This window comes from Protomyctophum parallelum (genome assembly GCF_964188405.1).
Source record: "Protomyctophum parallelum genome assembly, chromosome: 18".
NCBI lineage: Eukaryota > Metazoa > Chordata > Actinopteri > Myctophiformes > Myctophidae > Protomyctophum > Protomyctophum parallelum.
Window position 1 is genome coordinate 20,416,580 of NC_139716.1, and position 14,893 is coordinate 20,431,472.

The 14,893-nt window shown below is 43.2% G+C and overlaps 1 protein-coding gene across 1 annotated transcript; it reads right to left on the reverse strand.

Annotated features, from left to right (window-relative positions):
• Window positions 1-7,166: 7,166 nt before the first annotated feature.
• Window positions 7,167-13,172, reverse strand: LOC310876020 (phosphatidylcholine:ceramide cholinephosphotransferase 2-like; the record flags this gene model as incomplete). Its single annotated transcript, XM_083789467.1, has 6 exons — window positions 7,167-7,340; window positions 8,834-9,000; window positions 9,558-9,653; window positions 9,875-9,932; window positions 10,569-10,686; window positions 12,574-13,172. The coding sequence occupies 6 exons, from the start codon at window positions 13,170-13,172 to the stop codon at window positions 7,167-7,169; spliced, it is 1,212 nt and encodes a 403-aa protein (XP_083645593.1).
• Between the last annotated feature and the right edge of the window lie 1,721 nt (window positions 13,173-14,893).

Below are 14,893 nucleotides of genomic sequence, written 5' to 3' on the forward strand. Positions count from 1 at the left end.
AAAACATGTTATGGTCATTCCTATAGTATTCAGTGCCATTTGTGTCCCCAGGTCATAATACAGCAAAAACACTAATTCTAAAAAGCTCATCGTATACTATTAAAGGTTTTCTCCGCATAGAAAAAAATATATATTTGTACCTCAGAGTGAAATAAATATAAAATAATCCCTTTGATTTGAGTAGAGATATGCTAAAATGGTCAAAATAAAAAAAATGAATTCTTATATAGTATAGTTCTAATGCTTCTCACCAAATGTTAAAATCTTGAAATCAATTTTGTCCCGGACTTGCCCTTGTTACGCTGGAAATCTCAGTATCTCAGTTTAATTTGCCATTTATCAATGTTTTTAGGTTGCATTAGGCTACTGATGTGGTAAACTAAAGCATATAACATGTCCCCCTCTTACGTTTAGGGAAATTGATACATTTTAATAATTCTGAAAATATGGTTGATAAATCTATTAAAATCGTACTCTGTGTTAACAATGTGATACCTCTTCATTACATGAGTAATCTTTAGCATAGAATGTCCCCTGTTATGTCAAACATTTGTCCCCCCCTGTTACAGTGTAAATGAATATTCATGCTCTTTCAGGATTCTTTTTTTTAATCCTGTAAAAATATATATTTTATTTTGAAAAAGTTACTATGCTGAAATGGCACCGAATAGTACAGGAATGACCACAAAAGTAAATTGGCAGTGTGAAATATGTAATGGGTTAATGGATGGTCTGTTGAGCTACTGTGCTTCAGTTACCAGCAGATGGCAGCAGAGTGTTTTTTATGACAGGTTGTCATGCTGATGAGATCCTCTACTTTCAGTGGTTCTCAAAGTGGGTTCAGGGGACCCCTGGGGGTCCTTAACGGGGTTCCAGAGGGTCCCCAGCAAAATGGGGGAACAATGTAACCAGTTATTTATCACGTGACTTGTTGTGAGCTTGCTGATAGGAGAAATCTGATCATTGAAAAATGTGGAAATGTATACTCACAAATTATGAGAGCTTTTTAGAGTGGCTATTTTTGGAAAGAGAAAAATCTTGGTTTTTCTTCTTTTCTTGTGACCACCGCACTCATAGAAAAGGAGAAGGGTCGCACTGTTGCACACACCAAGAACTCATTTTCAACAGACGTTTCGGCTATCCAGCCTTCATCAGTGTGGATGCTGGATGAAGGCTGGATCATGGTCTGTCCAGATATGTAGAAAATAAATCTGTTGAAAATGAGTTCTTGGTGTGTGCAACCCATTCTAGGATCCTTGAGTTTGACATGAATATGTTTGAGAACCCCAGCTCTTCTTCACTTTATTCAGAGGAACTTACAAGTGAGGGTTTGTTTAATAATAACCTAGCTCTGTTCCATAGCCTTCCTGCTTCGATTCTGCGAATTTCTGCCCTGCAGTAAGGCTATGCGACTTACCGGTTTAAATCTCAAATCGAAATCAGACCAGCCTCTCCTCTTTAGTAGAAATCTCACGAACGTTTGACCTACTCACCAATACAAACACGGGTTGTGTCAATAGAAAGCCTACTTTCCTTAGTGGAAGCACTCTGAGCCCCCCACCACACGTATAAACGGTACTTTTTGGCCAGAAAGGGATTTTTTTCCACCGGAGGAAAAATATTCTCTATGAGGCAGTTCTCTGGGCAATATCAGTAGAGGGCGCAGCGGAGTAACTAAAAATGTTTTTTTTTCCGGTGGAAACTTTTTGCCCAAAAAGTACAGTTTATACGTGTGGTGGGGGGCTCAGAGTGCGTCCACTAAGGAAAGTAGGCTTTCTATTGACACAACCCGTGTTTGTATTGGTGAGTAGGTCAAACGTTTGTGAGATTTCCACTAAAGAGGAGAGGCTGGTCTGATTTCGATATGAGATTTAAACCGGTAAGTCGCATAGCCTTACTGCAGGGCAGAAATTTGCAGAATCGAAGCAGGAAGGCTATGGAACAGAGCTAATAATAACCATGAGGCTTCACATACGAGGATATTTGTAGCCCTAGGCTAGCCTTAAATGTCTGTGATCTTACATTTCATGGATTCCAAAAACACAGCCATAGATCGTCCCATCCCCATGCGGTTAGCAAACCGGCATGCTGCGTGGCATAAATCTTCCGTGTGTACTCACCCAATAGAGGGCATGCGTGCATTAAGTGAGTAGCACATCGAGTGGCAAAGTGAGTTTAATGTTTGACGTTGTTTAATGCAATCAGATATGACGTTTCTGTTTGGATGTATGGACTGTCAGTAGGCCTTCCGCATAACTTCTGGGTATGATGTCACGAGCATACGGTACCCTCTATATTAGGATTTGGAGTCGGCTATTGTCATCTGGCAGAAAACGTGTTTAGTAAAATATCTCCACTTTTCCATGAGATTTACCATTAACTTGCTTGTAGAGGTGCTTGTGCTTGCATTTATTAGAGCAGGTACATTATAACGTTGAATAGCCTATAGGCCTATGATTGATTCGATTTAAATATATGCAGTGGCTGTGGCTCAGGAGGTGGATCAGGTCATCCAATGGGTCAGCGGTTTGAATCCCGGCTCCTCCTGTCAAAGTGTCCTTGGGCAAGACACTGAACCCTATACATTGTCTCCAATGAGTTGGTCGGTGTGAGCTTGCCACCATTGGTGTGTGAATGTGGGAAGTGAGGACGCTGGCGTCGACTGTTCGCAACTTCACAGTGCCGTCGCTACCAATACGCACTGCGCGTAGGGCAACACGGCGAGGGGGCTAACAAAATGTGCCAAAAAGTGCCAAGCCGACCCTCAACACAGAGGCGTATCTACAATAAGGCGAGGACAGGCGGAGCCAAATCCATTTCTGCCTGGCCAAAATCCATACACTACTATGGTCTAGTAGGCTATAGAGCACGACCCTCAATCACCCATTCGAATACAAATGCATGCCTTTCAGCCTTTGTATCCTGTCTGGCAGGTATATATCTCTTTGAAAAACTTGAGTGCTACTGATTGTGCGCAGGGGAGACGACAATTAACATATCTTGCCTGCCCAAAATGTAATTCCTGGAAACGCCACTGCCTCAAAATCACACTTTTCTCCACGTCTCCGCCACATCATATCGGTAAGAAGAATACTCGCCCCGTTTCTGTTTTCCTCCCAGAATTTTCCCCAGTGAGGGGTGGGAGAGGCTGGACTTTGAATTTCCCTAACTATAAACTTTCATGACAGCAGAACAGCCTAAGTACAAATATAATTTATGAAAAGCTACTACAGTGAAGTCTGTTCACAGAAGTTGTTATAGGATATGTGGGGATTATCTGACGAGGTACCATTTGAGGGGGCAAAACCTTACATATACTAAATAATACTAAATTGTTTATAGGTTCAATAATAATAATCATAATATCGAGTGGCCGTGTGTGCGTCCTCGAAAATAGCCGATCTGCATGAGGAATAGCAGCGCTCTCGTCGGGAGGGGGGGGGCAGCACAAATATCCTACGAGTAGGGCAACCAAATGGTCAGCTACGTCCCTCTCAATGTATGAATGAATGAACCGTTGCAAAGCACTTGGAAAAGCGCTATAAAATGCAATTCATTATTCATTATTAAACCATGTGATTTTTAAAGTTCCCTACTTTGAATCAGTGACACAATTTAACTTCAACAGATTCCAACCCGACCTGAAAACAGAAGGTCAGACATTTGTGATGATCTTCGTGAATCATATACAGTATGTAACCAGTTGTTTCCTAATTCAAAATAAGTATTTTATTATAGAAAAACATGGTTATGGCAATTTGTTATTCAAGTCCAATGGGATCCCTGGTTAATAAGACTTATGCCTTAAAACATTATACTTGCACTCTATATCAAAAAAATTAAAACACCTTAAATATTGTATTTATCTTAGAAATAGTCAGTTTTTCACTCAATAGGCGGCGCACCCACAGCAAGTTGATGTTATTTTCCCATTTATGGAATGCATGAGCTAAAAAACTTCTTAATACTTCCCAGCATCATAGCAATATTTTAAATGCATTTTATTAGCCCAATCCATGTCATGTCCAAATTACATCAACTTGCGACAGGAGTTTTCCCTATTGAGTGAAAGCTGAACTATTTCTAAGATATACAAAATATTATATAGTGTACTGTATAACTATATAAAGTGTTTTAAATGTGTTATTATAGTTATAGAGGGCAAGTATAATGCATTAAGGCATATAGGTTATTAGCCAGGGATCATTTTAACATCACCAATATATAAACAATGGATGGGTAGTCAGTAACTCGATAGCCTTGCATGGCCAGACTGTTGCCTCCTTGCAATTTCCAAAAGCTTCCGTCATACGGTCTGGAGCAACGGAAGCTCCGATCATGAGCAATCGATATAAAGCGGAAGTGAAGCCTCCTCCCCACTTCCGTTTCGTCTTTACAGTCATGCAAATGTATCCCGATATAAATCAAATAATCTACGCATAATAGCTTGCAGTTTAGCAGACATGGATATGAAAAAAATGAATGTAAAGATATTTTAACCCATTTTGGGTGGGAACCCCTTTTGGTGTTTTAAACATTGTGTTATAATTTAGCTATTGATAAATAGCAGATCTACAAGCTCAGACCTACGAGCTTGTAGGTCTGCTATTTTCTTAAATTTGTTAAAATGTGGCGCAAATCTTTTAATATATATTTCAGAGCGGGGGGGGGGGTCCCTGGAACTACATATTTTGAGATGGGGGTCCGTGGCCCAATAGAGATAATTCTGGGGGTCCTTGACATGAAAAAGGTTGAGCACCACTGACATAGAAACAGAGAAATGCTAGGATTTAGAAGCCTCTGTCCAAAATGGGTTAAAATGGAGAACGGAAATGCCAGCTTCCTTGCTCGGATTTCGGGAGGTGTAGTTTCAGACTTTAAGCATTCAGAGATTGTAGGAATAGTTGTCTGGCCACGCGAGACTAAGTAACTTTAACAGGAAGACATTGTGGTTCAACCACAGGTAAATATTACCAACGCAGCGTCTACAGATCCATCCACCTCGGGTACACATTCAAGGTGGATGCCAAATAATATGTTTGTCATGGAAAGAAAAAGAAAAACAAAGTCAACATTAATTCGCAACATGAGACCCAGACAAATATGAAGGTGGAACCCATCATGTTTTCAACACAGACGACATGTCAACTATATACAATATGGAGTGGAGAAATCTTGAATGGACAAGAAAGTGGCCGCACGGACTGATGTCTGCCAATGTGCCGCCAGCGTGTGCGGTCACTTTCTCGTTCTTTCACGATTTCCACTCCAGTTTATTCAGGCACCGCCACAAGGACTTTGGTGTGCGTAAAGCGTCCTCGTGCACAACTATATACAATTTAACAGCAAAGAACAGTGAATTGGTCCTAATATTTGGATTAGCGCCATTAGGACAGGACAGTGTCGTTTGTCCCCGTGGGACAGACAGGGTGTGTTTCTTTTGTCTCTGAAAAGACTGAGCTTTTTTGCCTCTGCAGGACAGTGTTTGTAAACGTTTACATGTGAACAGGGATGTGAGCGCACTTGTCCCTTTTTGCGCATGCACAGTCGCACACTAGTGGGATGACACAAGGCGGGAGGAAGTTTTCTATTGGCTAAATAACGCAAACACGGACATGAGGGCGTTTGTCATAGGGTGGTGGTTTTGGATGGGACGGAGTAAAGGGTGTTTCGACTGGTCCAAAAAAAAAAAAAAGGAAAAAAAAACAGGCATTCCTCGGTTTCCTACTGGTCAAAAGCAGAAGTAAGGCACTCTCATTGGCTGACATTTGGCCAACTTTAAATGTTGCAAAGCGAAACAACTATTCTCATTCTTCTTTCTCCTCCGTCCGCATCTTTTCACCCTGTTCATTCAGACTCATTCCTCGCTCCACGGAGGAAGTAACTTCACCTCTCGTCTCCTCCATTTGTATCTTTCCTCCCTTCTTTCGCTCTCCCTTCATACATCCATCAGTCGTCGGACCCAGACCTCCGTCTCTAATGCCTAATTTATGCCCTGTCGTACAACGCCGGCCCTGCTTTGTGAGCTCGTTTATTTTCGCAGCGGTGAAGCCGTCAGACCACCAAGAATAAGATCAGGCATACGGAGGCCCCGGGTAATATGGACGGAAACAAAAAGCACCATTGTCCCAAATATTGTCTTTGTCCTTCTCCCTCTCCTAGCTTACAGTTTACAGGAGGTTTGACAGTCAGGAGGTAGCTAGGTTAGTGGCTGGATCAAAGGACAGGCACTGTTTTGGTCTCTCTCCCGCCTTCTCTCCCCGATCCCTCCCTCTCTCGGTTAGCGTAGCGTAGCCAGACGATTGGTGATCTCTGCCTATACCGAAACAACTGGGCACATCCAAACTCAACGTAGGGTCTAGGGAACAACAGATACATACTTGAAATGGAATGTAAATATCGAATAGATCATTTGGTACAGTATTTCTTTGTTATTATATCTATATTTCCTTAGATATTTTACAATTATAGGATATATTTTCTGTCTGGCCTCTTTTTTTTTCTTCCTGTACCTTATTTTGTAAGCCGAGCCAGGGAACTTATGCTGCAAGAATTCCAAACGGCAAATCAATTCTGTTGAATCTTTGAAACCTACGCCCAATGCTTTGAGAACCAATCGTATAACTATCCCAGTATAAAGGACGAGCCATAATGGTCTTCTCAGCGGTTCAGCAATTAAGTGATTTTTTAAATATCTTTAACCCATTTTGGGGCGGGAACCTCTTTTGGTGTTATCATTATGCTATGCTTTAGGTGCTATTGAAAAATAGCAGATCTACAAGCTCGTAGCGCGCCACTCGGTGGCGCGCTATGAGCTTGTAGATCTGCTATTTTTGAAAACTCAAAGAACGACCGACACAGAAACATAGCTTTTTCAGAAAACAGTAATAGCCCCTACAATGAATTTGGATGTCACTAAAAAGGGGTTCGTCGGGTGGGGAGATCTCCGATCATCCAGCTATAAAGCTCACAACAACACGTCGTGGACGGACCTCGCAAAACACATTCCGAGCTCGTCGGAGATTTGCCGAATTCCGCAGTCTTCGGCCATAGACGCCTACCTGCCACCCAACCCCCCCCCCCCCCCCCCCCCCAACACCTCATGTGACGGCCCGGGGCACGATGTTGGCCACTATCCCTCCCTCCCTAACTTTGCGTGCGGTGGGTCATTCGTCTCGGCCTCCCCCCACCATGGAGTATCTCTGCGTGCAGCAGTGGGGCAGAGACACGGGCCAGGAGAAGACCACGGGAACGCTCGTCGTGACGTTCCTCTCCAGGAAGTTGAACACGGGGTTCCACCAGGTCCTCGACAGGTAGTTGTTGGGCGCCTCTTGCAGTGACTGGACCAAAAAAAATTAAAAAAACGAGAGAGGGAAAAACAGGGGGTTTAATAATGTCACACACACACACACACACACACACACACACACACACACACACACACACACACACAACACGGTTGTGTTCAATGTTCAATAGCACGTTTTATCCACTAGAGAGCAGTGATAATGATGATAATGTGATAATGCTACTGTATATTAATAGTGCTACAGTATACGACTGTGTATTTTGGTGGTGGGGAAATACGGGTAAATCCATGCCTCTGCTTTTGATTTCACCCCCTGGTCATTCATTTCTATGGCTGGTGGGAATATGATTTGTTTATACAATACAGTACATGCATTTCCTGTGTGAAATGTTTGATAAGTTTTAAATCACATTTTAGAAATGCATGTTTTTTAACCCTTGCTTCTCGATCCCGGGAAAACGTTAAAATTTTTAATTATACGATTTATTTTTATTTTTAGAAATCGCAAAATATCAGATCTAGCGCACACAACATGCCGTGATGTGACGCGTTGCAAGCTTGTGTGACAAAAGCACACTATTAATGTCGTTCTGCTTTATTTTCTGTGCATGTTATTTATTTTCAAAAAGAGCTATGTAACATGTGGGCTGTGAGAGTCTTATTCTTTCCTATTTGTGTATGAAAGGTAACGGGTCTGGTACTAGGGTGATTGATAGGTGTCAGTGACTGATTGATACCACACCCAAGTTTACTAAGGGAGGAAGTGACACACGGGAGGGTTCTCCCAAACAAACAGTGTGTGGGCCTACACGGAGGAGAAGAGGAGCTCCAGGCCCCAGATAGCGTTCGAACCGTTATTAAAGTTTATTAAAACGCATTTATCTGCAGCCGTGACAATTGAAGAACAGTCGTGCCCGTTGGGTAAAGCTTGGTGCTGCCGTCGGGGATCGGCGTTGGAATCAGGGACATATCTGCCGGCGGTTGGAGTCTAACAGAGCTGCTGCGACCCGGTGAGATCATTCCAAAGTGTTCTTGGAGGATTGTGAATACTAAAGGGGTACCCCACGCGTTGCGTTCATTGCGTTGGATTAAACTGCTGTAGACTCTCGCGTGCGCGAGCGTGCCTCGTTGGAAGAGGAGGACGGACGCGGTCTTATCTGTTTAATTCGAAGCGCAGTTGCGTTCCGCTGACTTTGGGACTGGTTTGGAGTGGGTGGGGGGGGGGGGGTTTGAATGTAATTACTGACTGTTGGTTTAAGTTTGTTTTCTTGTTTGTTTATTTTGTTTAGTAGGGAAAGAGACAGGGAGATACGTCATTGTGAAGTGTACCGTTTGCCTGTGATTTCGTCAATTACAACTTTTGAGCACCCCTACATAAAGTGTTCAGAGTAAACCTCACGATCCTGCTGATTTATTCCTTAGTTAATAATTTGCCTTGCTGTGAAGAGGGCTTTTGTTACACTTGTATATCTGATAGTGTGTGTGTGTGTGTGTGTGTGCGTTCGTGTGCGTGCGTGCACCCACATGTGTGTTTGCCATGGTGTGGTACCACCAGAATATCCTGGTGGTGACGAAGTAGCCAATGATGACGTCGATGCTGTAGTGCTCGTGACCAATCAGGATACAGAGCACTCCCGTGGCGCTTAGCAACCAACACAGCCAATGGTACCAACGCATCCATGGTGGGGAGTCTGCAAGACAAAACACTGCCGATTAATAAAAAGCACACCAGTGTGAACCAAGTGGTGCAACTCCTGTCTATTGGTTCTCTGTATCGTTTGCGTCCAGCAGGTGGCAGCCATGTCACATACTTCTCTCGTTCCAATTTGACGCATGCGCACACCACTCATGCTCACAGTTACAGGGTCACACACACGTACATGGACATTGCAAGCTGGATGTAGAAGTGGTTGCACCACTTAAAAACTATAGTTGCGAACACCAGTGAGCCTTTACTATGAGACCCAGCAGAACATGTCTGTGTGTGTCACGCTGTAACACCACCCGCCCGCCACCACCAAAAACGCGTTTTTTTAATATAAAATTCAAAAAATAATAATGAAAATAAAAAAATGTAACAAAAACGTAACGTCTTACTTGTTATACATTCATAACAGTCCTACAGTAGAACAGTTCTTCTACACTGGTACAACACAGTCCCATACTAAACATTCATTCATTGATTGACTATGTAATGTATCCAAAAAAATATATCCAATTACATTTTCTAATTTGCTTGTGTACTCACACTCTTTGATGAAGAGGTAGGAGAGGGTCAACATGACAGTGTGTCCACTGTAGAGAAAATCACCACACAACAGATGAGTGCCTGTCAAGGACATACCTGAGACACAGAGAGAGAGACAGAGAGAAAGACAGAGAGAGAGACAGAGAGAGACAGACAGACAGACAAAGGTGGATTAGATTTTGTTGTTTGTTGAGGGTACATTGCAGCGGGGTGCATATAGTTTAGACTAGTCATTGGTTAGACATGGGTTAAGGTTAGGTTTGCAGCTCACGCATGCCTTGTCAAACTGAACATATATATGGGTATTTTCTTTTTACCTCCTCCTGAGATCAGCTTCAATATCCTCCAGATCTTCCCTGTAGAATCATTGTACAACTACACACACAGAGAGAGACAAAACATAACGGTGGTTAAACACTGACTTACAACCAGGGGGTGTACTGTACACTGGGGACGGAAATTGGCGTGGAATTAGCTCAGAGCTCATCTAACCAGCTCACAAGGTGTCGCGGCACAACGCAGAGCAACGTATTCCGAGCTTTTTTAGTTCAGTTGTTTTCATGTGCGAGGCACCGGCGCGCAACAAAGTATAAATCAAGGTGTTATAAACTATGACAGCGGAGAGGACAGACAGCAGAGCACACAGACCTTCACTGATGTTATTGACACAAAACTGGTCTTGTTCAGCTGCTTTGTGTACTCAGAAAACAACCTACAAGAAGCTCCGCGTGCTCTAAGCATCTTTATCAGGATTAGTCCTTCTACAGACAGTTTTAATTCATCTATTTTGTCCGTTACTTACTGTAGAGCGCCGGAAAGTTTGTCGGAAATTATATACGAAAGAAATTAACTTCAGTAACTATGAACAGTTAAGTGGGTTACGAAATTGGGTGCGCGACCGCACGTGCATTTAAATATGTTGTGTAAATGCATACCCGTGTGCATGGTGTAGTGTGTGTGTGTGTGTGTGCGTGTGTGTGTGTGCGTGTGCGTGTGTGTGTGTGCGTGTACCTTGGGAGCGCAGACCATGTGTTTTCCAGGTACAGGCAGAGTTGTGGCATACATGGTGACACAGCGGTACATGTACAGAGAGCCAATCAGGAAGAAGCATCTACGACCTATTATAGACCTGAGAGAGAGAGACAGACAGAGAGAGAGACACATACAGACAGACAGACAGACAGACAGACAGACAGACAGACATGTGGCTTGTTAATCAGACTTATCAATTGTGTTAATTTAAAAATATATACATATAATTTTAGATATTATATCATTTTTTCACGTTGATATATAAATGATTTGTTCATTATTGAAAAGAAGCACACACACAGGTTTGTAGTATGTGCTTGCGGTACTCCTTGTAAAGGGAATGGAAAGATAATTTATTTTGTTAAAAAAAACGCAAGAAAATAATGGACAGCTGCAGCATTATTGCAGTCATACAGTACAGTACTACCACTGTCAACAAGGAAGTCAGTCGGCACACTAATCATGAGCATAGAAACAGACTCGTTCCTATGCTGTTGTATATACTGTAACAAGCCTACTTGTCTAGGCTCTATTAGCTCCTTGGCTATTTTTTAAACTAAATTAAAGACCCACTTTTATAGGATAAGCCTTTTTAAACTGATAACCAATGTTTGCTTTTAATTCCCTTGACAATGTCATTTTATTCTGCCTGCCGTTTTATTGTTATTGATTGTTATGTAACACTGTTGTTTTTTATATTGTTAAGCACTTTGTGACACTGTCAAAAAAGGTGCTATATAAATAAAGTTTATTATTATTAATTATTATTACTTTGTGTATTCCATACCTGACAAAGACGGGGTGCATACTTAGTTTAGACTAGTCATTGGTTAGACATGGGTTAAGGTTAGGTTTAGGTGTGCTGCCCCGTGGGAGGTTATAGGTTTAGGGTGAGGGTTTGAGATAGGTTGTAGTTGTAGGACTAATGACTGGTCTAAACCAATGACTAGTCTAAACCAAAAACTGTCTAAACTAAGTACTGCACCCCCTTCCTTTTTCACTGTACGCATCTTTTGTTCAGCCGCCTGTAGAATCTTTTGAGATGTGCTTCTCTTTGGATTCCAGTGCTGCTACTATCCCTATTAAATGGTAAATGGCGCGTTTATAAAGCGCCTTTATCCAAGGCGCTTTACATAGATTGTGCATTACATTCACCCATTCATACACCGATTGCGGCGGAAGCCATGCAAGGCACCAACCAGCACATCGGGAGCAATTTGGGGTTCAGTGTCTTGCCCAAGGACACTTCGACATGTAGACAGGAGGAGCCGGGATTCGAACCGCCGACCCACAGATCATTGGACGACCTGCTCTACCTCTTGAGCCACAGTCGCCCTACTAGTACTGCTACTCCTCATCCTACAGTAGATCCTATACCACAGGGGTGGGCAACTTGGAACGATGGAGAGGGCCACTATATTTCCACACTCGCTCCAGAGGGCCACATTGCATATTACCGTCGTAGCAAAACAATCGCTGATCTACAAGCTCAAAACACGTCGCAGACGTTTTGAGCTTGTAGATCAGCTATTATTTTTGCTATATTTGAATTGAAATCCTGAATAATGTTTTTGCTATTTTTGAATTGGAATCCTGTGAAAAGTACCCATTTAATTTAATTTCAAATGCATTTAGTTATTGGATATATAAAAAAACAATACTAGTAACTAAGCTACACATATAGACTGAAGTAATTAAAGCGTGTGCACGTTTGGAAATTGTAACACAGCTCAATGTGAACAGAACTGTAACCTGCGGGCACCCATTTTGGGCCGGGAACCCCTTTTTGGTGTTAGCATTACGTTATGCTTTAGCTATTAAAAAACAGCAGATCTACAAGCTCGTAGCGCGCCACTAGGTCTGCTATTTTTTTTTAAACCCGAAGAACGACCGACATAGAAACATAGCTTTTTCAGAAAACTCTCAGGATGTGTAGAAGATATTTTTTAGGATCTGATCTCAGGTCAAAAGGTGGATCCCTTACTTGTGCTTCAGGAAGAGCCACTGGACGGTCCACAGCCCCACCAGGATGAGCCCGTTGACCTCCGTCACCGTGAAGGCCCAGGGCACGCGGTCCACGTAGTCGAAGAACTTGTCGGGCAGCGGCGGGCTGACCGACTTGTCGGGCACGCGCTCGTGCACCACCGTGATGATGACCGTGGTGAAGAAGAGGTTGAACAGCGCGTAGAGGAAGGCCACGCCCGTCTTCCACCACTCGTTGGGCAGGCGCTCGCCGTGCGCCCCCGAGTCGCCGGGCGGCATCGTGATCTTGACGTAGTCGCGGTGGCGGCTGAGCTGCTGGTGCAGCGAGCGGATCAGGCGGTTCTGCTTGAGGAGGTCGGCGCGGCCGCCGCCGCTGCGCTTCCCCTCGGCGCCTCCGGTGGCCGTCGGGGACGTGACGGCGCCGGTGGGGGTAGGGGAGGAGGAGGAGGGGGAGGAAGGGGGGCGTGCCGGGGTTCCATTGGCGAGCTGGCGGGGCGGAGGAGAAGAAGGGGGCTCGGCCGTCGTCGTCGTCACGGTGACTTCCACGTGGGTGGGGACGTCCTCGTCGTCGTTGTCCCGCATCAGCTGTGACGCGGCCATGGATGGAGGAAGGCGATTGGTCGCTGATAATTGTTCGACCAGTTAGGATATGACGGTGTGGAGATGATTTATTTGCTTCGCCAATTACCAAGTTGTGTCCGTTGAGTGTTGTCGACTCCTGAAGCCGAATCACAGCCTCAGTGAGACAATGAAGAGATGGGCCAATCGGAACAGTGTACCGTGTGTTCCGGTCGGGTTATCAATTGATCTGATTGGATCTAGTCGTAGCCAATGCTCCAGGATCAGCGGTCAATGTGTCTGTTTACAGACACTATAGTCCTGTATAAGTTATTGCTTGCTTTGGCCATTAATCCAATATTCCAGGTTTTAGTGTTCGACGGCAAAGTGGGGGGAAAAGCTGAAAACAAGAGAAACAAATAACTTGAGTTATTGATCTGTACTCACATTAAATACATATTAAGAGTTTTGATGCATCATGTTAGGGTAACTCGGAGAGCGTACAGAATCTACAGATAGAACCAAATGGACCCTTGCAAAGTCCATTTGTGTACACTTTGCACACACATTAGTATATGCCAACTAAAAAATGAAACTGGAACACTGATTTAAGCTGATAAATAGGGATGCCTCGATCGGGTTTTTTGGGACCGATCCCGATCGATTGTTTTTCTCGTGATCGGCCGATACTGATCTTATGCATAAGGGGGCAAATTTGAATATTTCCAAAATTATTATGTGTCAAAACCCACGTCAAACCTGTTCCTGTGTGTGTGGGGAGGAAGGGGAGAATGTTTAGGCCTGTCACAAAGATGCTAAATTATAATATACTGTATATCAGATTGACATGTATAACACTTAAACCATTTTGGGCGGGAACCCCTTTTGGTGTTTTAAACATTGTTATAATTTAGCTATTGAAAAATAGCAGATCTACAAGCTCAAACTTGTAGGTCTGCTATTTTCGAAAAATCGTGAAAATGTGGCGCAAATCTTTGAATATATATTGTGAACGTTTTTAACTCAAATCTTTGCTTCGGAGGGGTTCCTGGAATAACATATTTTCAGATGGGGGACGGTGGCCAAACAATTGTTGGGGGTCCTTGACATGAAATATTGAACACCACTAATACAGAAATACATGAGGTATTTCAGAAAACGTATTTCTTTTAATTTCGACGTCAGGCCTAAAATGGGTCAAAAACATTTTCAAAAAACATCCTCAAAAAAAGCAAACGGCTGGGGAGAGCCTATTTCTATTTCAACCAATTGCTTGGTCAGAAGAACTATACCTGTATTAATGAATATAAATATTTCAGTCCACTTTAGTCTTTTTTCCTTCTTTCTTGTACCACCAGAGGGGGGCTCAAGTACCACCAGTGGTACTAGTACCAGTGGTTGGGGAAACCTCTGGTACAGACTATAGAGCTTTAACTGTTTAACAAAAACCTCCCCCGCCCCTTTTCATTTCATTTCTTTCTTTTTTTTTCTCTGTACACACAAAAACATATCACTTTACGCCCCATTCAACACAGGGTTCTACGGTGTGAAGACACCGACACACGAGCAGGCCTCGTTGACCTGGTTTTAAATCCCCTGGACGTCTAAAACTCCCACAAAGTCAGTTCATCTGCCATCGGCAGTGGTGGGGAAAAGTACTCAAAATGTTTCACTTTCTGACCTGAGATCAGATTCTAAAAATGTCTTCTACATCCTGACAGTTTTCTGAAAAAGCCATGTTTCTGTGTCAGTCGTTCTTCGAT